Source organism: Sardina pilchardus, chromosome 12, assembly GCF_963854185.1.
Source record: "Sardina pilchardus chromosome 12, fSarPil1.1, whole genome shotgun sequence".
NCBI lineage: Eukaryota > Metazoa > Chordata > Actinopteri > Clupeiformes > Clupeidae > Sardina > Sardina pilchardus.
Window position 1 is genome coordinate 9384893 of NC_085005.1, and position 24137 is coordinate 9409029.

At 46.0% G+C, this 24137-nt stretch overlaps 1 protein-coding gene across 1 annotated transcript in view; it reads right to left on the bottom strand.

The window, feature by feature from the left end:
- Positions 1–4773: 4773 nt before the first annotated feature.
- Positions 4774–24137, bottom strand: part of LOC134097796 (exostosin-1) — a 213528-nt gene continuing 194164 nt past the window's right edge. The window contains exons 8-11 of the mRNA XM_062550740.1: positions 15787–15876; positions 10603–10763; positions 7440–7611; positions 4774–4959 (exon numbers count right to left, since the gene is read on the bottom strand). Of these exons, the coding sequence (XP_062406724.1) occupies positions 4774–4959; positions 7440–7611; positions 10603–10763; positions 15787–15876 (609 nt within the window). The remainder of the gene's footprint in view (positions 4960–7439; positions 7612–10602; positions 10764–15786; positions 15877–24137) is intronic.

Genomic DNA, 24137 nt, shown 5'->3' on the forward strand with positions numbered 1-24137 from the left:
AACCTAAGGCAACCCAACTTCTAGAAATGAGTAAAGCCACACCTCCACTTAAAGAAGATTTATGACTAAAGAACGTTGTCCCATTCCACTCTCTACACCAATCCACAACATTCCTATCATCGGTGTGGGTTTCCTGCACAAACAATATATCTATGTGTTTTTGTTTTACAAGTTCAAAAAGTTGTGCTCTCTTGTTTATATCTCTAGCGCCATTTATATTTAAAGTCGCTATGTTAAAGACACTCATTTGTAAGAGAAAGCACAACACAAACTCAACCAAAACAAGGCACCATATGAACATCGAATTAAATGACGCTGTTACTTTCATCATTAGTCTCGTGTCTAAGTTTTGTCAGAAACTTTTTGAGGCGTGCAATCTCTTGATCAGTAAAACCACCATTCTCTGGATTATTCCTAAAACGTTGCACTGAATCAACAAAACCCATGGTATCTGGAAAATAATTCTCCACTCGTACCCCCTTCATATTTTTGGTGCGCTTCAAAAAATCCTTAATGGCATCCAAGGTATACAAAGCCCTAAATACGTGCTGCTGTGACGGTGAGCAGGAGTCAGTAGAATCAGACTCAGATTCAACATTTAAATCGGCTGAACCGGCTACTTTTTTAGCGGATCTAGTGCGTCCAACAGATTCTTTTTTCCTTTTCACCATGGGGAATTTAAACTCCACGTTAGTGTCCATTCCTTCCTCATCATCCAACCCCCCCAATACGGCCTCTGCTACCTCTACAGCAGTCTTTTCATTTACCGCGGGATTCTCCAAACTTATATCCCCACACGCGTCTTCACTTTCTGCAACTTGCGTGTTTACATTCTGAAAAGCAGAAACCTCATCAGACACTGTGCTACACCCCATACCTGGATCTTGCTTACCTGTTGTGTCGCTTTGTTCTGGTCCCTTTTCCTCACTGTGTTGGTCAGACGGCCCTGCCGCTGAAGCATCAGTCTCCACCACCTCTCCTACTTCTCCAGGCTCAGTTTCAGACAGTTCACTTGCACCTGCGACCGGGGTGTCTACTGCGGGCCTACTTTCTTTTTTCTCAGGGCAAGCACGAATGAGATGCCCTTCCTTTCCGCAATGAAAACATTTCATAGTTTCGGTAGTGGCGAAGATCGTGTAATCAAACTGTTCAATTTTAAATTTGAAAGAGACATTGAGATCACTAGTATAATCCTTAAGGATCATATACACGTGTCTCCTGAAAGACACTACGTGCTTCAATAATGGGGAATTGCATCCAAGCGGGATCTTTTTAACTGAGGACACTATTTGCCCATATCTTGCCAATTCACGACAAATTATTTCATCATTAATGAACGGCGGTACATTGGATAAGATTACACGTCTTGAAGGAGTAACGAGTGGTAGAACATTGACCAGATTTCCATCTATGTTTATACCTGTGCTGATAATTTCACTAACTTTAGTAAAATTATCAAGGAAAATAACCACTGAGCCATTCATTCTAGAAGCTGAAACAATGCTATCATGTCCTACAATAGCGCCAACAGCTAGACCACATTCCTCAACAGAAATATCTGGATTTACGGGGATTTTAATGCCATGGCGCCGACTCAATTTATCAAACGCCATTCTTTCCATGTTTGCCACGCTAACCAGCGATCAAATCGCTGGTTGCGGACTAAATACTACAAAGACAACACTTATCTAACTAAAGACTAAACAAAAACTAACTAAACATAAATTATAAAGTGAATAGAAAGGGAAAAAGATAGAAAAGTAACACTCAGCCGGACAAAGGTCCGCACGCACACGCACTCGCACTCACTCACAAACGCCACGCCCACTCAGAGAGAGAGAGAGAGAGAGAGAGAGAGAGAGAGAGAGAGAGAAGGAGGGAAAGTGTGTGTGTGAGAGAGAGGATGAGATACCCCCTTTGGCAAACTGAGAGAAGACACACTTCTTTTCTGCTGTCAGGCATTTGCTAAAACATTTTCACTTATATGCTGGAAAAACACTGAAAAAAAACATAATAAAACAAATAAAAAAACCCCAGAGAAATAATAAATATGAAGTATCACAAGAATGCCTGCAAACAAAAACAGAAATAAATCCACAACCAAATCACTGGGGCATGAGCGGAGACTTGTGACCACGCTACAGGCTACTGACTCTTTCATTTGCGGAGAAAATAACCAAGAGGGAGAGATATGCACGAGAGAGGGAGACGAGGAGGAGGAGGAGGGAGAGGAGGAGGAGGAGGAGGAGGAGGGAGAGGAGGAGAAGGAGAGGGAGCGGCAAGCTTATGGCACAGTGAATTTACAACAATCTTTCACCGGCAGAAAACACGACCTCCTTCCCCACGACAGGCCCAAATCGAATCAAGTGAAATCATTGGAAGTTATAGCAGTGGTCTAGCAGGTATAGCTGAACAGCGTGGAGCTTTTCCTCAACTGCAGGTGTGCTTTTTTTCCTTCTTTACGGAATCCTCTCCTGAGGATATAACGCATCAAAAGATGGCTGCAGGAAGAGAGGAAAGACAGGTTGACATGGCGACAGATGGAGGGACAAAGGGATGGCGGGACAGAGAGAGAGAGAGAGAGAGAGAGAGAGGAGTCAGCAAGAGGACACGCGCCTCGTACCCTCGGCCCAGCCTTGCGTGGGCACCAGCCTCCCCGGGGGCCGGACCAAAGGCCCCCGTGTGCGCCCGCCACGGCGGAAATCAAAGGTGCCCGCCGAGCGCGCGCCACACCCACTTTGTCAGCGACGGGAGACATCTCAATGCGTTCATTTGCATATGCAAATCGGAGGTCAGGAAGTGAGCCGCGTCCGTTATCGTTAGCGGCCTGTCAGACATGAAAGTGAACTCTACCTGCTGGAGAGGGGGCGGAGAGGAGGGGAGGTGACGCTTGGATTCCATCGGCTGTCTATCACGGGCATGTCTGAATTCATAATGATGCATTTTTAATGACGCGTTCGTTTCTATTGGACGAGAGCTGAATTGGGTCAAACAAACAGTTCTTCCATGTGGCTCAGCATACACTGGAGTATAATGGACAAATGTGTTTGTGCTGTTAGCACACTGTTAGCACACCTCAGCAGTGTGAATGTTGCACATGAAACACATTTGTTTGATGATGGTGAGCGCACGCCTTGTGAGGTTGCTCACGGCGGTAGAGAAAGACTTCAAATAAGAAGTGTCCTGGCACACTCAGAACTACAATGTGCGATTGTTTATGAGACCAAAGTTTCGGCTTCGTCAGAGTCACTTTCCCATTGAAAATGATAATCAGGGTTAGGTTGGGTGAACCCTGCCTTAAATTCCGGTGAATTTGGATTTTGCCTGGCAGCTCAGGCTGGACACCTGCACATCTATCTCCTCTGTTCCCTGCCAGAACCTTTGGCTCCAATCAGGAACTAGCTTATCCACAAGACACTGGATTGTTGGTCTGATTGGTTGAAGCACTATCCAAGCTTGGGAGTCATTTGAACGACGCCCATTGATCACGCCTCTTGTGCAGTAGAAACAAAGCGCAGCCTCCCCATACTAATGTTCAATCTTAAAAGATTGAGCTTGGTATGGTGATAGCCAGACTATATCAGGGTCACTTTCCCAATGAAAATGATGATCAGGGTCATATTCCCATTGAAAATAGGCGCAAGCTGAATCGTTGGTCTAATAAACAATAACAGCACGCACGCTCACACACATACAGTACTGTATATACACACACATACATGCACACACACATGCGAACGCACGCACGCTCACACACACACACACACACACACACACACACACACACACACACACACACACACACACACACATATACACACATGGAAACCACATCAGTCCTTCACTCTGTATGTGCACCAATAACAACATCACACAAAATACATTGGAGAATCTTTTATCTGAGTTGTTTTTTTTGGCACTTTATAGCTCATAGTAGGATGGAGCAACAGAAAATGAAATCCTGTTCAAAAATACTTATCCTGCTGGAACCCTGCAAATAAAAATATCAGAATAAAATGTATGGTGTTAAAGATCTCACCCACCTTGCATTTATTTATCATTTTCTTTTGTGACAAGACACGTCCTTGACAACTAAGAAAAAAAGACAGCCTCAATAATAATAATAATAATAATAACAATAATAAAAAACTAAATATAGGTAAAATAGAAAACTGAAGTACATATTGCAGGCATAGGTGACATCTCTGACCACCCACTGATGCGGTAGTCCTTGTCCAGACAGAGGGTGGGGGTTTGAGGGTGGAGAGGGCGTAGGTGATGGGGTCAGGGCGAGCTTGTGAAAAGTAACAATCTTCTTCTTCTTCTTCTTCTTCAAACGACGACGAGGATGACGAGAGACAACAAACTAGTCCCAACTCCCATGTGAGCCGGGGGCGCTTCTCTGCGAGTGGGCTTCAGTGGGCGGGACCGCCAGAGCCACAGAGGTGGACCACCGGGGAGTTGCATATATTTCTTTTTCAATATAATAATTTACTCTATAGAGATATTATTTCTTTCATTTAGGATATCAGGTCACAGTCCAAGCGAGCTCATTATGCTGCTTTTTCAAAACAGAAATCAAAAAAGGAAAACAAAAAATGAGACTAGAGGGTACTCCTCTGGTTTGGCCCATACATGCACACACACGTGTCCTTGTTTGTGTGTGTGTGTGTGTGTGTGTGTGTGTGTGTGTGTGTGACAAGTCTGTCTGTGTGTATATAGTCTGTGTGTGTATGTATGTGTGTGTGTGTGTGTGTGTGTGTGTGTGTGTCCCTAAAGCCTCTCGATGTCTCTGTACTTCTTTCTCAGGATGGAGACCTGGTCCTTGAAGAGGACGGGGTCCAAGCGCATCTGCGAGTGCAGCAGGGGCATGAAGCCCAACCAGCCGCTGAAGGAGTTCATGCACGTCTGCCGCTGAGCAAAGTGGTCCGGGTCGGCCCAGCGCGACGACTTGGAGCCCTGCGGAGAACACACACACACACACACACACACACGGACAGATGAGCACAGGTTAGCAGTGGTGTGCACACACGCGCACACACACACACACACACACACACACACACACACACACACACACACACACACACACACACACATGGACACAAGAGCACAGGTTAGCAGTGGTGCACACACACACACACACACACACACACACACAATACAAACACAAACAGTACACACATACACACACACACACACACACACACACACACACTCACACAGATGAGTTGAATGACCGACTCGAAAGGAGCTTAAAAGCAGCAACTTGTCTAGCATCAGCACCTTAACGTCTAATAACAGGTATCAGAAATGTTTTCAGTTTGATGAAAAAGGAAAACCCTGCAACCAGCAATTTGAGACACTAAGGAGTTCTCTGTCAAAAGCAAGCCTGTAGCGCACCGAAGCAAAACAAATCAATCAGATTAGAGGGAAAAAACAAAATCAACACCTTCCACTTCTCCCTCGTCCTGAAAGAACATGGCGATGTCTGGGAGATCTGAGAGCAAGCTCTACCGGTCTCTCCCACACTTCCCCATGTGACAGCCTCCTCTGATCTCCAGCAAGAGAACCACGTCAAACACTAAAGTTATGAAATATCTGACAACGACTGCGAAGGGGAGAAACAAAAAAAAAAAAAGGGGCCTCGAAGATGCCGAGAAGCATCTGAAGAGATGAAATGAGCGAGAAAGAGGGAGGGAGAAACAGTGAGAGAGAGAGAGAGAGAAAGAGAGAGAGAGAGAGAGAGAGAGAGAGAGAGAGAGTAGGAACAGTAAATCCTCCCCTCTTCCACGCCCTTCACAATTAAGACATTCATCAAAGGGCCAGTGCTGCTGAGTCATGGGGCTGCTCGGGTTGGGCCCATCAATCAGGCGTGACGTGGGGCTGTGGCGGCCCACTGCTGGGAACCACCAGGGACTTCATCTGATCCGCCTGCCCTCAACACACCTCCCCTCTGCACACCTCCCCTCAACACACCTCCCCTCTGCACACCTCCCCTCAGCACACCTCCCCTCAACACACCTCCCCTCAACACACCTCCCCTCAACACACCTCCTTAACAGACCTCCCCTCTGCACACCTCCCCTCTACACACCTCCCTTCAACACCTCAACACACCTCCCCTCTACATATCAATACACCTGCCCTCAACACACCTCCTCAGCACACCTCCCCTCTACATGTCAACACACCTCCCCTCAACACACCTCCTCTCCCCTCAGCACACCTCCCCTCTACACCTCAACACAAATCCCCTCTACACACCTCCTCAGCACACCTCCCCTCAGCACCTCAACACATCTCCCCTCAACACCCCCCATCTACACACCTCCCCTCTACACCCCCCCTCTACACACCTCCTCAACACATCTCCCCTCTACACACCTCCCCTCACCACCGGCCCTCAACACCTCCTCAACACACCTCCCCTCTACACCTCTACACACCTTCCCTCTACACACCTCCTCTCCCCTCTACACACCTCCCCTCACCACACCTCCTCAACACATCTCCCCTCTACACACCTCCCCTCAATACACCTCCTCAACACACCTCCCCTCTACACCTCTACACACCTTCCCTCTACACACCTCCTCTCCCCTCTACACACCTCCCCTCACCACACCTCCTCAACACACCTTCCCTCTACACATCTCCCCTCTACACACCTTCCCTCACCACACCTCCTCTCCCCTCTACACACCTCCCCTCACCACACCTCCTCAACACATCTCCCCTCTACACACCTCCCCTCAATACACCTCCTCAACACACCTCCCCTCTACACCTCTACACACCTCCCCTCTACACCTCCCCTCAACACCTCAACACACCTCCCCTCTACACATCAACACACCTGCCATCAGTACACCTCACTCATTCACTCACTCACTCATTCAGACACACACATTCAGATGCTGAAATACATGCAGAGGCAGCACACATGCAGTCTAACAAACATGCACAGACACAGGTTTAGCTCCATGTGAGCAAACACACACACACACACACACACAAACACACACACACACACACACACACACACACACACAAACACAAACACACACACCTCATTCCCTCTTGAGGAATCACCTGATCGTGGTTGTCATTGTGGCTATAAATTCGACCTCCACAAAAAAATGAGCAATCCCCTGTCCTGAGATCTCCCTGATAGGAATGAGCTGGCTAGATACTGCACCAATATGTCACACACACACGCACACGCACACCACACACACACACACACACACACACACACACACACACACACACACACACACACACACACACACACACACACACACACACACACACACACACACACACACACACACACACACATCTGTCTTTGATAGGAGATTGGGGACCCAACCCCACGCCTGTTCCTTCCCCCCACATCTGACATCATTTCCTCCCTTCCTTAAAAGGACACTGACCTGCTGCATCATGGTCTCCTTGTACTGCTTCTTCTGCGTGACTTTGATTGGCGGCAGCTTGGTGACGGCCGACACCAGGAAGTTCATGAGGATGTCCTCGCAGTTGGCCATCTGGTCCACCATGCTGAGCAGGCTGGCAGGCAGGTAGTGCGTGTACAGGTAGTGATAATACCTGGGGGAAACAGGTGTGACAGCGAAAGGCATCTTAGACATCAAAGCGCATTAGACGGCGTATGCGTGAGGCGGACACATCTGGAGTCGATCTCGAGTCACTGCGGTCAATTTTGATCAGCTCGGCTTGGGCTCTTGTCCAGGCCTGCTATGATCGAATCTATTCGGTGCAATTACAGCCATTTAAAGTTCAATTACGTTCAATCACAATATCTTGGAAACTTCAGATGGATGACCTCATAAAAGACAGACTTAGGGAAAAGCACAGCATAAACAAAAAAAAAGAATACAGACCGAGAAAAAAAGAATGAAAGTCAGAGAGAGAGAGAGAGAGAGAGAGAGAGAGAGATGGAGGGAGAGAAAGAAAGACAACGAAAAGAAAGGACGTGATAAACAGCGTTCGCCCCGAGTCAGGCCAGGCACTGCGCAGCTGAGCACCAGGAAGTAAACACAGAGCAAATCACAGCCAGCTGTCATCCCATCGCACGCTGATCGCATCAGATGCATACAGTCCTGGATCTGGAGCGCTATTGATGTGAGCGGGCGTGGAGCGGTTCCTCTGTCTGATGCGGCCTTTGTGTTTACACGGTTCTGCAGGGTATCAGAGGGTTCTCTGGTAGACGAGGAGAATTCAATAGGACTAAAGAACGGAGCGTTGGAGCACGACTGTCGTCAGGGTCTGACACTCCCACTGAGTTGTCTCTGTAATCTGTAAACTGTGACGGCTGCTTCTTCTAAAGAGACATGTTTTCATTTCTGAGGCAGTAATGCATATGGAGGGAGTTTTGTTAGAACATTGCCTCAATTCCGCTAATTACACAGATGCATACACACACACACACACACACACACACACACACACACACACACAGAGACACACACGCACAGACACACACACGCGCACACACACACACACACACACACACAAACAGGCACGTACAAACATCACAGGAAGCATAATTATATACAGAAAAGATATGCAAACATTCAAACACTCTAGCAAACATTAAACAAACATTAACATGCACGCATGCACGCACGCGAGCACACACACACATACACACACACACACACACACACGCACACACGCACAAACACGCACACACTCACACACCCACACCCACACAAACACACCCACACCCACACAAACAAACACACCCACACAAACAAACACACACACACACACACACACACACCCCTCTGCTGAGAAACATCTTCCTCTTCCTCCCCCCCCCCCCCCCGTCTCGTGGCGCTGCTCCCTGGGCTCGGGGGCCCTTCCTCTCTGCAGCATCAGCGGGTTGCCCGGGCGGCAGGTGTTAAATCACTGTCACCTCTCTCCGAGGTGTCACCGCCAAGGTCCCCCGTCTCCGCCGTCTGTCTCATCGCAGAGACGGATGTGTGCCTGGGCCTTCGTCTAAAACAAACTGTGAACTCTTGCTCGCTCCGGCTATTGATCTTTAAAATATGACTCCTGAACCTGTCGGCTTGGCAATTTTTTTTTTCCAGCTCCCCACTGGATAGAGCTCACTCTCTCAATCTCTAGTTTTCTCTCTCCCTCTCTCTCTCTCTCTCACTCTCTCTATCTCTCTCTCTCTCTCTCTCTCTCTCTCTCACACACACACACACACACACAATCTCCAGCTCGATCCATCTCTCAGTTTCTGAGTCTGTCCAGTTTTCTGTCTCTCTGAGATTTTTCTCCTCTAAAACTTGCAGGCGAAAAAGAGATTCCACATGAACTGCACGGTGTGGATTTATTTGTTTAGTTTCAAATACATTTCTTCTTCCTTACAACCTCATAACGCATTAGCATCTATAAAGCCCAAGACCTCTCAGTGTTTGCATGCAAACATCCCTTGAGGTTAGTTCTTATTTTACGCCTTTAATATCAAATGCCAGATTAACTTTTGATGCTTTCATAATAGAGCTCAGTGAGACACACACTTTTTTTTCTATGAGCAAATAGCCCCTAAAAATGATTCGAAAACTCTGGCGAGGGGAAAGAGACTTTTTTGCGATTGCATTTTTTTTTTGGCACGGCTAGATACGCTCGTTTGCACGTATTGCAGAGTTGCCTCCATCATAAGATGGGTTTGAAAAAATCATACACACAAAATACACATACATTACACACACACACACACACACACACACACACACAAACCATACACACGAAATGCAAATACACACACAAACACAAACACACACAAATCATACACACAAAATACAAACACACACACACACACACACACACACACACACACACACACACACACACACACACACACACACAGGTGTCGTTAGACTCATATGCACACAAGCGTCTCTGTGAAAATGCTTTGTTTATGCCGCTATGAACAGCTGGGGATGAACAGACTGCAGAGCGCTGCACACACGTTGCCATAACGTCACCCTGCATGTAATGTCATGTTAACAGGCCTCCGCGTCTCTTCCCTTTATAGTCCTGTCTGCACTCCAACTAATTGGCATGTGTTGCTGCGGGAACATTTTTATTCATAGCAGATTTTTCGCCCGGTACCGAGGAACAAGAACACGCTTCAATATTCATTTATCAACCGTTTTAATAACATTTATTATTACAGGGGATTTAGAAAATCATTTGAAGGAAAAAAACAACAACAATAAAAAGAAACGATGAACAATAAACTAATGGCTAAGCTGTTTTAGCCTGGGTGTTTCCATCCTGCCTTGTGTGGGGATTTGATTCACGCTGCTAAGGCAAAGGTCTGGAAACTACCGCCCTAATTTTTGCCTGAGATAGGGGACCAATCACAGAACAGGGGGGAAAGCAAGACGATGATGAGCTATGCACAGACGCACCCAATGAACAGATCTGGGCATTTTTTCAAATACGAGAAAACGAACATCTGGTTGTCAGACCACGTCTCATTTGAGAAGTGGTAACAGGCGCTAGCCAGGATAAGGCTGTTCTACAGCATGTGAGTGGTTCATCTGCTGTGCTACCACTTGCCTGTGGTAGAATGCTGCACCGGTGAGCACCATGGAGTACTCGTTGGTCCATTTGGAGGTGTAACCCCACCGGCCCTTCCCCAGGTCCCAGTAGTGGCTTCGTGCTGGGTAGCCCACGATCCGGTCTGGGAAACTGTGCCAGACGATGAAGGCGAAGTCAACCTGCAGGCCACCACCCCAAAAGAGACGAGAACAGAGAGCAGAAACAGAGAGCATGTTTTTTTTTTCAGAAGAAGTGAACATAGCGCCTGCAGCTGTTCTGTACATACAGTATGTGCGAGTTTAGTATAAACCTCTCTGCCATCTTTGCCCATAAAAGGAGATCTGGGAGTTAATTGCAACTGGGTGTTGATTTTTGCTCTGGGATAGCAAAAATCAAAGTTCACCGTCTTAACATATTGAAGGTCACAGATCTACTCGAAGGCAGAGGTCAAAAGTGTGTGGAACAAAACATCTTGTATTTTTTTGTCTGCATTTCCCATTTTTTCATCCATGTGGGAGTTTAACAGGTACTATAATTCAAAATCTCTATGATATTTTACCATAGGAACAATCGCAAGATACCAGACTTCCTTATATAGGCAAAGATGGTAGCCTTTTTTGTACTGTAGGTGAGGTCTATGTCTCTCCTGAAAAGCCCCCAAACACCTTATTAGAGGAACTGACCCTCCTTTCATGTAGTCAGTCACGCACCTTACCTTTGCTTTGGGCACCATGAAAATGAATGTTCAACAATGCAAGCAAGCACGGGGCCTTTGAAACACTTCATAATGAAGGACAAGGAAAAAACAAGAGGGTAGATGTGGAGCGAGCGAGAGAGAGAAAGAGAGAGAGAGAGAGAGAGAGAGAGAGACAGGGCGGCGGGGCTTTGGAACAGGTCTGTCCTATCGTTAGATTAATTGCCCTGGTGGCCATTACCCCGCTGCACGATTTATGATATCATGCAAATAATCCACCCTTCAGGAATTACGCTCTTATAATGGCCCCAGTAGTGCCGCCCATTATTTCTGACAGAGCGCAATTTCTCTCATTCATAACATGTCTCACTTAATTATGGATTTGACGTATGGGAACATGATGACGGATACGCGTGCGGAGAGGGCTAGGAAGGAAACTCACTGAATCATTCGCTTCTTACGGGAACTCGGGAGGGACAATATTGATCAGCGAGGCCGATACTCTTGGACTTGACTCTCTCTCTCTCTCTCTCTCTCTCTCTCTCTCTCTCCTCTCTCTCACTCTCCCCCTCTCTCTCTCTCTCTCTCACTCTCCCCTCTCTCTCTCTCTCTCTCTCTCTCTCTCTTTCTCTCCGCCCGGTCTAATCCACAGCACAATAACAGCGGTGGGTCCGCTAGGATAACAGAGCTCAGGAGCTCTCTGCGGTGACTGTGTGTTCTGCTCAAATGAGGTGGCACTTGTGGGCTCTATCCCGCCCCAAATACCAACCGGCTGCAGACGTGATTGCAGGGAGGGTCAACAAGGCGAGATCCCCCCAATGTGAAGGACGCTGGGACCGCGTTGCCGACATTTTTGTTTGTGAACGGATCTACTGTGCCAGCCAGGGAGCAATCCTTCTGTTGACCACTCGTCAGCTTCAGACCCGTCACGTGTAATTGGGGCTCTACCGGGGCCTCAGAGCCACGGGGATGAATGTAATGAGGCCTCTTTCATGACGCCATTTCCAGCAGCCATTACACTTCCTCTTTAAAATAATAACGTAATCAATGAATTGGAGCGACGCAATTATGTGAGTTTCTTCGGCCGTGATTCGCTCCAGTCTCCAGCCTTCTATTCAATGTGCCACTTTCAGGTTTTTTTTTTTTTTTTTCCAAATCACAACTTTTCAATTAAAATGCACTGTGTGTTTAAGGACCAATTACTGTGGCAGAGTATTAAGAAGATGGAACTTTGGGGCAGAGGTTTTGTGTGAGTGTGTGTGTGTGAGAGAGAGTGTGTGTGAGAGAGTGTGTGTGTGTGAGAGTGTGTGTGTGTGTGTAGGGGGTTGATGGTGCCTGTTCAAGAGCCCTCAGCGAGTCCTCATAAAACTTTTGTTCAGAGGCCTCCGCTGAAATTTTTGTTCCAGCATAAAATATAAGTGCCTCTTCTGTTGAGGTAGAAGTGCAAACTGGCATTAATAAAATATCACTGAAATGAATGAATGATACATCATCGAGTCCAAAACATGGCTTGCTTTTCAAATCAATCCATTAATGGGCGCTTCGAGGTAGAACATATTGGAGGGGAAAGAGAAGACCAAGCTGAACTGGCCCACGAGACTGAGACCCATCCTCCCAGAGAGAGGCAGCTTCAGGACAGGATGTCTCCTCTTTGTTGAGAGCAAAGCAATAAAGCTTGCAGCAAACATGTCTCTCCATAACCCTTCAGCTAGTCATCTTATCAGGGGTGGCATCATTACGATTTCACTGTGTGGCTGTGAATTATATATATTTGCCTGGGCCAAACAGTCACACTTTGATCTTTAAATTGACATAAAACGGAACACAAAACGGTTCTGAAGAGGTCGGGTAAAAATACTCTGACTGGGCAGAATCAGATTGATGTTAAAAGTTTTGTTAAAGCTGACCAATAGCATTGCAGAACAACCCCTTGAACTAAATCTGCCTAGATTGCAGTGTAATGTTAACCTGACTTTCGCCAGATCCTGTAGTTCGCTGTCTGCTTCACACAAGGATCTGGGACTTCTCGATAGGAGATGTATTTCTGAAGGCGGGTCCTTGTAAAACATCCTCGCATGCGATTCGATAAACCACTTGCCTGTTATCTTGAATGACGTGCTAGGCTTCTTCAAGCTCTTGCCAAACCCGGTCGGTAGAAGAGTAAAAACATCCTTGCCACCAATAAATGTCTTCAAAACTATTCTCTGTTAATCTTTTAAAGAATGAATACTCGATAGACTCGACAAAACGGTTGAAATATCAGAATCAATGTCAGCACAAGACTCCTCGCTGCGTGCCGCCATTGTTATTTGAATCAAACACTCGCTTCGGCGCTCCTGATTGGTTGCTTATTTTTTGATCACTGGCCCAGGGGTTTGGATTGCCCTCGCGTCCAGACCCTTGTGTGGAGCTCAGCGAAACGCCTCTGGTGGAGCATGGCGGAACTACAAGGGTCTGGCGAGAGTCAGGCTAGTGTAATGTAGCCATGGGTTTGATAGTGTTTCCCAGTTTGCTCATATGGTCATTTCCACAATGTCATTATTATGACCTGGCTAATTTATGTTGATATTTGTGTCATATGGACCTTACTCAACGCATGACTTCATGCTCTGACACTCTTATGATCATCACAGAGTTTCCCCAAAGCCAAAAAAATTAATGGTTTTTGCGCAAATCCCTTTTACGGCTCGAAAACAACTTGGGTTTCATTAGTTCTCCATTGCCAGATGGCATTTTTTCCCAGTGTTGGCATAATGGTCTCAAAATTTGCATTTCACAGTGAGGGGAGATTCTTGAGTTAACGGCGCCCACATAAAGACGGCATCTGGAGGCTCCGTTGCTCTAAATGTTTGGCAGACAGTGATAGTAGATTTCAAGACAAGATTTCCAGCTCATTTTTCATGACACGCAAATTGTAACTTGAAAAAGACACCAACTAACCATGTAATGGATAAAGATAGTTAAACAAGCTTGACATTGATCTACGCTTTCTCTGCGACACATTAATGTCTGGTGCATATTTCCCACTTGTGCATTATATAATGTAGACTTTTATTATGAAATTATAAACACCTGCTGCCACAGCAGAGCAGAAACATTTTTGTCAGTGCCCGCATCGAAACGAGATATTTTCCCCATTAACGTTTGAATGAAACGCGATTGTAACATCAGTCTCGTGCTCTACGAGGACTGATTTACACTGGACAGGACAGTAGGAGTTGTAGTGGTCAGTGATAATAACGTGGAGCTTCCGTATGGTCTCCACCTGTCCAGTCATTTCAGATATCACGCACTCACCAGGAGAACGTGCTAGAACAATGAACGATCCATATCAGCGGAGAAGAGTGCTGCTGCAAAACAACAGCATCTGCGTCCTCTTCTCACCGCCCCTCTCAGTGTACCTGGGCAGGGAGAGATGGGGGCTCGTGGCGCTCTCCATAACGGACAACCCTGAGCCGAGAATCTCAGGGATCGAGGCTGTGTTTCTCCACAATCAAAGCCCAGTTTCGGCTGAGCCAGACAGCGCTATATGCAAGGCCCTCCGAGAACCCGTCACTGTTTTTTTCTTTTTTTTTTGGAGCAATGTGAGAAACCACGGTTTTTCTTTCGAGCAGAAACAATACTTGGCAAGGCATCAAAGCTGAACAGTGGTATGGACAGCAGGGAGAGGCATGGGTGGGGGAGACATGCCTGTGTTTGGCCCCCTACGCAGCCAAGCCTGCCTCACAAACATTACTGTCTTATTAAATTAAACAGGCGGCCACAATTAAAACAAGCCAAGACAGCTTGCTGATGCCGCATTGTGGAAATATTTGTTAAGAGTGACTAATTGAATGCAGAGGAGTGAATTGACATTAATAAGGCCACACACACACACACACACACACACACACATTATCGCTACCACCACAACACTTCATAAACGGAGACTTGGACACATGTCACGTCCAGCCTCAGGCTGAAAGGCTGACTACAGTCCTCTCTCCTTTCCCATTGCCCTCTGTGCTTTACTCTTACACATACTGATATGCACCACACTTTTGGTGGGCTTCCCACTTACAGACTTCTTTAAACATTTTGTTAATTAATTATCGTTACTTTAAACATATGTTCAGTGTGGTCTCCCCCTTATGTCAGCTCTACTTTGAGCCAAGTGTTCTTGACAACAACTCAACGCCATTAATACCATAAATTCAGGCATTTGTAAGGAGTTAGCTGTGTTTTCAAAAAAAATAATCTACATACTGTATCTATTTTCCCACTGTAGTTTATGATTTTGACTTTAATGGGGCCTCCAGTGTAATGGCGCATCTCCACACAGCCAGCTGGCTCAGCCTCAACACTCACAAACTAAAATGTTTCTGTTTCCAGAGGAACATGGATACAACCTGCTCTCTGCTGCCCTGCTCGCATGTGATTTGGCACCTTGTCAGGTGTGAGCTGCTCGCCACAAAGCCTCAGGTATCCCAGACACAGCACAGGAGGAATTACCTGTTGTTGCCACTCACCTCATTGGTTGACAGAACAGAGTCCTCGTCCAGACTGAGGACTGCATCTGTGAGGATAACATCATGGGGGAAAAAGCGACTGCTCATCGTCTGGAGAAACAGAGAGATGGAGGGAGAGAGGGAGAGAGGAAGAGAGAGAGAGAGAGAGAAATAGAGGGAAAGAGAGAGAGAGGGAAAGAGAGAGAGAGAGAGAGAGACGGACACAGAGGCAGAGAAACAGAAATAGTGAGAGGCAGAGAGAGAGGGAGAGAGAGAGAGAAATAGAGGGAAAGAGCGAGAGAGGGAAAGAGATAGAGAGAGACGGACACAGAGGCAGAGAAACAGAGAAAGAGTGAGAGAGAGAGAGCAAGACAGGGAGAGAGATGGAGAAAGAAAGACAGAAAGAGGGAGAGAGAGGGAGAAATGGAGAAAGAGAGAGAGAGAGAGAAAGAGGGAGGAGAAAAAGGAAGGGAAAAGTTCTCATCAGTGCCTGGCGGGTCTTAAACAATCAGTGATGATATTAGCTTTATGGAGTCATTAGAAAATTAATTACTCTTTGCTGTGCCGTGCTGACATTGATATGCAACACCAGTGCCTCGGCGAGGTGTGTGACAAATGAACGCGCTCGCTTCACGGAAAGCCCACTCTTTCTGGAGTTTGCTGAGGCGCTAGTCTTTTCAGGTCATGGGTAATGTTTCAATACTCTAGCCTCTCTCTGCATGCGCTTGTCAAGGGGATGTGGAGATGTATGGCTTCTCAGGGAAGGAGGCAGTCCTGGAGGTGAATAAATCTTTTTTTGCCCGGCCTTTTCATTCATCATTTCCCATGGATGTGAATGTACCTAGAGACCCAAAATGTTGCCTTTTCAACCTCTCATTGGAAAGACTGATGGCTTTGGCATTTCTGAGCGATAAAACATTGCTGTTACAGTCTTCTTTTGTTGTGGTGAGCCCGGGGAGTCTAGGCACCTGCATCTGTTGAGATTAAATCTGAGGAATGTCTAATGCACACTCCAGCATTGTGATAACAGCCAGCTGTTTGGGGATCAGTGGTAGGGCTATAGTTCAGCGGAGCAGAGGTCTTCATGAGTGTCTTAATCAGTGGTCACAGAGTGAAAAATACAGTACAAATATTGTTTTACTTTATTGTTTTCAGACATGTTCAAAGGCACGAACGAACCCGACACAAACAGCCAACACAGCCATTCCTTTTGGTGTGATGACATTAAAGATAACTGCATGACACAACAATGAAGACATTTTTAGACGTGTTTCGAAGATAGCATTGCTAGAAGCTTCTAGATGTAGGGGAAAACAGTAGAGGAAAATCATATCTGCAAGGGAAGGATGTGTAATGAGAAAGAGAATGTCATGTTCTCCTTATCAGTCCGTAGTAAACGTACAGTATCTACTGCTAACAACATCTTCAGATTCCATACCTGTGTTTCTCTATTGTGTCTTATGTGCATCTGTGGGTACATGTACATGCATGCATCTGTGGGTACATGTAAGAGTGCACACTTGTGTGTGTGTGCGTGTGTGTGCGTGTGTGTGCGTATGTGTGTGTATGTGTGTGCGTGTGTGTGTGAGTGAGTGAGTGAGTGAGTGAGTGAGTGAGTGAGTGAGTGTGTACACGCGCAAGTGTGTGTGTGTCTAAGCGTGTACAGTGTGTGCGTGTATTTAGTGTTTGTGTGTGTCTCTCTCTCTGTGTATGTACAGTATGTGTATGTGTGTGTGTGTGTGTGTGTGTGCGTGATGTATTTGGGTATTTGTGTGTGTCCCTCTCTCTGTGTATGTATGTGTATGTGTGTGTGTGTGCGTGCGTGCGTGCGTGCGTGCGTGCATGTGTGCGTGCGCGCGCGCGCACGTGTGTGTGTGTGTGCGTGCATGTGTGTGTGTGTGCGTGTATTGGTGTGTGTCAGTGTGTCTCCATGCTTGGGAGATTGCACACACTATATGCCGCGGAGGAGCCCTGCTGTCAGCGTTTCCTGGCGGCGTGGCGAGTCCGGCTCTAATCCCCCACCGCGTCCACCTCCGAGGCGGCCAGTAGTGCGGCACACAGGCGGCTCAGCAGCCCCCCCCCCCCACCCCCCACCACCCCCCTCACCACATAATATAGTAATGCACTAAAGACTCAGCTCAAGGGGTTAATGTAGCAAGTGAATAAGCCCTTGTGCTCGCGCCCGGCTCGGCGGGAAAGCCATTCATCAGGGCCGGTCTGTATCGACAGGAACCTGTTGCCCTGGAGATTAGCCTCAGGTAGCCAGAACAAGCACAAGAGGGCGTGGCAGTGGGCATTACTGACAGACGGAGAGAGAGAGAGAGAGAGAAAGAGAGAGAGAGAGAGAGAGATGGAGAGAGAAAGTGAGAGCAAGGTGGTTACAGATGAAGGAGGTAGCTATTGACTGGTAAAGAGAAAGTGCCTGAGTGTAGTTTTAATGTGTGTGTGTGTGTGTGTGTGTGTGTGTGTGTGTGTGTGTGTGTGTGTGTATATGTGTGTGTGTGTATGTTAATGAGAAAGAGAGAGAGAGTGAAAGAGAGAGAGTGAGAGGATGAGATGCAGGGGGTAGCTATTCTGGGAGAGATCACAGTAAAAGCACAGCCTTTTCAGTTTACACCACTTTTCCAAAAGAGCCATTTGACATCATAATTGACAAAGAGTAGCGTTAAAAAGACCAAGATCATCTCAACAGTATAAGCACAGTTATCATTAGATACTCTATGAAATAAAAAGACCCTACTAAAGCACAATATTTACATTCAGGCAGTAAGCTTTCTCCAAAGTATCCACAGAACATCGTCTCTTAGCTATAATTTCTCTAGATTACTTTTGGTCTCCAATACTGCCATGAACAGACCCACTTGCTGAGGAACACCATTTTACGACATCTGCTCTCCTGAAGGTGTCATATTGGAATAATGGGACCAATATCATCACAACGAGGCTCTCTTAAAGAGAGCTTATTTAAAACTCTGAGAACTCACTAACTTTATCTACTCTCTCTCTCTCTTTCTCTCTTTCTATCACCTTTGTTCTTTCCCTCAGACAAATATACAGTACACCATATGTTTATTCTTTCCAATCATATTCACTGTGATCATAAATACATACATTATACATGGAATATGCACCCATTACCTAAAATACACTCTCTACTCTGCATGATTGACAGTCCAGGTGACAATGAGGTTACTGTTGCGTGATGGTGCCGAGAAGTCTCTAAATTGCAGGCGACATTGAGATTTCTGTTGTGTGATGGTGGTGAGAAGTTTCTAAATTGCAGCCGGAAGGTTCTAGAGTCCTACTGACGGAGACAAAGAACTGATCCGGGGCTATCCATCCAGCAGCGGCAGCAGCCTTTAGGGCCCCTGTTATCAATTATGTACCAATCTCACAGGGCACGCAGGAGAAATGACAACAAGTGGGCCATTGCTGGGACATATGCAGCAGAAATAAATCACTTAACAGCTGGTGATGGAGTGAGTGTGGGACTGGACTTCACCTTTGTTAGCGGGACACTTTGCATGGACCTTTTCTGTTCCAGAAAGAAGTTAATATTTGCTTAAAATGCTGACTAGTTTTTGTAAAACTTATTTATGGTCCTTAGTATCAAGCAAATACCCAAATAAAAAAGCATGGGTCATATCTGATAAAAAATAACCCAATAACCCAATGCCAAGACGTAATTTTCCAGGTCTACCTCTCAGATAATCCTGATGTGATGTCACGGGTACTCTCACACCAAGTTCAAAATGAGTAAAATTCATTGCAATTTCAAAAGGCTTTAGTTTGTAGCATTTGTAGGAAAACTATTACATGTAATAGTTTTCCTACAAATGCTACAAACTAAAGCCTTTTGAAATTGCAATGAATTTTACTCATTTTGTTCACAAGGCGTACAATTTGCGAAACTCATGGCTCCTTTGATATGGCAGATACAACTTACTGACATGGGCTGACTTTTTTTGTATTTTTGTATTTTTTTTTTTTTTTATGTAAGTATAGCCTACAGTATCTGATGCATTCTATGTGCATTTTCTCCTACAAGGCTTTGAAACCTGCCACATTTCCAGAGATTCTTCCTCAGCCAGTATGCTAGATAATCACTCATTCAATCACCCTCTGGGAGATATGATATGGAATGACTCACATACAGTATGATTCTATATTTATGAGCTAAAAGCAACATATGTAACCATAGAAACATTCTGAAACAGTAGCCAAGTTGGGAAGAAAAATTCTAAGCATTTCTGGCTTACGTGCATCATTTCTTAGTTTCCCACTGACCTTTCACAAAGACCAACCAAAGGTTAGGTGATTAATAAATTGTGAAATAGTGTTTCCACTAAGCTGAAATGAAATTTTGATGCTTGGTCATTTAAGCGATGGTTGCCATCGTTATAAAAAATCATCTAAACAACGGGTCTTAAATGCACATTTTAAAAGATTGTCCTCATAAGTGATTTTGCTCTCTACTTTGAGATTTCCCCCCTCTATTCAACTGACTTACTTAATAGAATGGAGCTTATGAAACATTGATAGGGCCTCGTAACTGCTTTATAAATGATTATGGTGTACCAGTGGCCATTTTCCTAATGAGACTGTGCCGTGGTACGTACCCGCAAGCTGCGTTTCCCTTTCACATCCATCTCAGACACGGGTGGGAGAGTAGCACCTTTTATAAATCCTTTGTGCTTAATAAAGCTTCCCTCCCTGCCCTAATGATATCGAGCGCCTAATAGAAAAACTGGTGTGAAATGTGTATTTCTGCGATGATTGCGATGGCTGATTAGGAAATCGTTGCATACCGTCTTATCGATCCCGCAGCTAATATGACAGCCTCACCTTCATCCATTACGTTAAATGCCACCTGAAGTATGGCGGGTGTAATTATGGTATTGACTCATAATTGGAGCAGATTAATTATTCAACAACGAGTGTGTCTAAAAAGGCAGTGCTATAGCACTTTAAAAAGAGCTGAACTCAATGGTTAGCTTAGAAACATTGCCAGTCACCTGGAAAGACCACAATTTTTTCTGCATATAAAATAGCTTATCAAAGTCAGACCACGGTTGCTAGATTTCAAAGGTCATGTCAGCCAGTTCTATGATCTACTTTCACCTGAAGATTTTACCCAAGTCTAGTAACTTAAAAAACTGTAAAATCTCCTCATAAATGGAAGTTATATCAACAAACTCCTGACTGACAGCATTTTATTGGCATTTTATATGAATACAGGGGCAAATACCTTCACATTAAAGCAAGCTACAAAGTCTGAGCCTGAGCGTTCTGACTCCCTCTTGAACTTCCAGCCGTTTCTAGCCTGGCGCCTGCTCATGGAGGTTATCGGGAAGCCCAGCTGGTGCTGTTGATGCCAGAGCAGCTCTGTGCTATCCACACTGGTATCTCCTCCAGGTCTTCTGTCTCTCTCTGTCTGTCTCTCTCTCTCTCTATCTCTCCCCCTCTCTCTATCTCTCCCTCTCTTTTCTCTCTGCTATTCACCCTGGCATCTCCTCCAGGTATTCTCTCTCTCTCTCTCTCTCTCTCTCTCTCTCTCTCTCTTCCCTCTACCCAAGCTCAGATGGACATCTTCAGGGATTGTTTGTCCTTCAGTCTGACCGTCTCTCTCTCCTCTATTTTCCTCTCCTCTCCTCCTCCTCCTCTCTTTTCCTCTCCTCTCCTCCTCCTCTGCCCCAAAGCAGTGCGAGCAGGACTCCTTTAACTGTTCCCACGGAGACAGAGACAGCTCATCACTGTGGGTTTGATCTCTCTCTCTCTCTCTCTCTCTCTTTCTCTTTCTCTCCATCCCTGACCAGTGTCAATGCATTCTCCCTCTGGGCACAAATATAATGTGATACTGAGGAGGCTGTGTCACTGTCTTGGACTAGTTTGTCTCTCACTCTTTCCCTCTCTCACTCTCCTTCTTTCTTTCTTTCTTTCTTTCCTTCTCTTTCCACCTCCATTTTTCACCCTGTTACTCATCGAATATTCACAATATACCAGTTTTGCTTAATGACATGTCTAGACAGCTCTTTCGTTTTCTATTTGTCTCACTCCCACTCTCCCTCAGACTCCTACACAATGCAACAGCAGCGAATGCTTTAGACACACTTGAGTCGAGACGGTGTCATCAAAAGACATAAAGATTCTCCATAGTTATTGGACTCAGGTTAGCACATCGAGCCTGCTTCATTTAGATCAACAACTGACTGTAGCCTGAAGGTCTCCACACATAGGCATCCACATGAGCCGTCTACATTCGCTTACATTCGACTCCATTGTTTCCAACACAACCCTGAACACCACCGCCGAACCCTTTCACTGCTGCCATGCAGATTACAGTACAATTCAGTAATCAGTCTTTTTGTTGCCGCCACTCAATGAAATCCATTGTTTATCGAAAGCTTGTCGAATACTTTGGTGCTGGTGATGGCGTGTGTGTGGGCAGCAGACAAGTGTTGGCTCAGTCATGTCATCGCATATAAGTGTGCTGCACTTCAAGACACTCGTTCTATCTGTTTTTTCCCTCCTTCTGCCTTCTTCTTCATCCCTCGCTTTCTCATACGCCCAGTCCATTTGCTGTGCGTTCTGTGCATTTGCTACAGTGATGTCCAGCTTCAGAGAGTAAAAAAAACAACCATGTGTTGGTTCTACCTTAACACAGCTGATCTCACCAATTAGCTGCTCCACCTGGCTGAAGAGTTGTGCTACAGTAATTAGAATCAGCTGGTGCAAGGGAATGCTTGGCACAATATGCTTTACAGTAGGACTTTGACTTTCTGAAGATGGACTTTTCCACCTCTGATTTGCTACAAAAGCATCCTTTCAGGCATAACTGTAAGTCAGTAAGTATGTTCTGTGGATGTCGAGCGGTTGGGCCGTATATATCTGAACAACACAACCAGATATTTGGAACTAAAGCAGCTCGTCTGAATGAAGCGAAGAACATGTGGAGATTCTGTTCATGTGCGTGAGCAACCACATACTGTAGATATTTCATTCGTGCACATCTGTGTCGTTCGCACATGACCAAATGGCCGCATAATGTCTGCGTGTGTTAGCATCATATCTGAATCAGCCGAAGGGCTGAGCCTCCGCTTGACAAAGATTCGCATATATACTGCGGAGGACATGACTGAGAGCAGCTAATGTTTCAGTGGGATCAAAAGCACAGCCTTGTTTTTGAACATCTCTGTTACCCCTTAGGCTGCACCACTGGGTGTCATAGTGTTGCACATGGTTGCCAGAGAAGGTGAGGGGCCACAGCAGGGGTCAGACATGAGATCCGCATATTCCCAGGCTTGGGGGCAGCTCTCAGATCTGGCAACCCCCCTCCATTAAAAAATCAGCAGCTTTGCCACAGAGACATTCGGTTGAAGAAAAGATGGAGACTGAGGTAGTTACTCCAGCACTGACAGGCACTTGAGTAAGGGTTGGCTTTAATATTTTACACATTATGAGAGTTTGACTCCGGCAGCTTGACCAGCAATCACTCAAGAAAAACTCTCTGGGCATAAAGATCATCATTAGCGACACACGGCACACCCTTGATCTCCAGAAGGATCGCACACCTCGTGAGAATGGAACCTTTCAAAGTTTATGTGAGAACATTTAAGTTCCCTACAAAGTTTCCACGTCATGGAGCCAGGCACTGAACATAATGAAAAACAGCTGGCTGAGGCCTGTTCCATCTCGACGTCCTCTTCATGAAAAGTCGCCCAGATTAGCTAAAAAGACGATTAAAAAAATATTGGACTGCATCAGAATCAAGATGGCCAGTAATGTGACATCATTAAACAGGCACTGAACACTTAAGCCTACCTTACACTGACAAGATTTGGGAAAGATTCTTGAAAGATTGTAGTCTTTTGAGTAAAGCTTGAATGACGGGCATTAGTTAAAAGACTACAATCTTTCCCAAATCTTGTCAGTGTAAGGTAGGCTTTAGTTGCACTCAATGATAGTGAGATGAAGTGGAAGATCGACTTGGCCTCAGAAGACAAGGAAGACAGAAGAGCTCTTGGCGTCTGCTCAAGATACTGTCGGCGTGGACTAGGAGCAAAGCTGAGGAAGACCGACCGAACCGGATCAAACTGCCTCCATGACCCTCTCTGGGCAAAGAGCAGCGTGAGTAAATATTCTCATTCCTCTCCGAGCCTGTAATGTTCTCACACCTCGGCGATGACCCCGGCTTCTCCGACTCTCTGGCCCCCCGAGCCCTTGCGTTTACTGTACGCCTCGTCTTCATTTACATTCAGGTCCAGTCCGGGGTCAAGCGGGGGGCAGGAGCATTTCCTAACCCCCCCCCCCCCCCCCCCCCCCCTACCAAGGTCTAGAATTCCCACTCACACTTTTGAGGGATGACGAGAGGG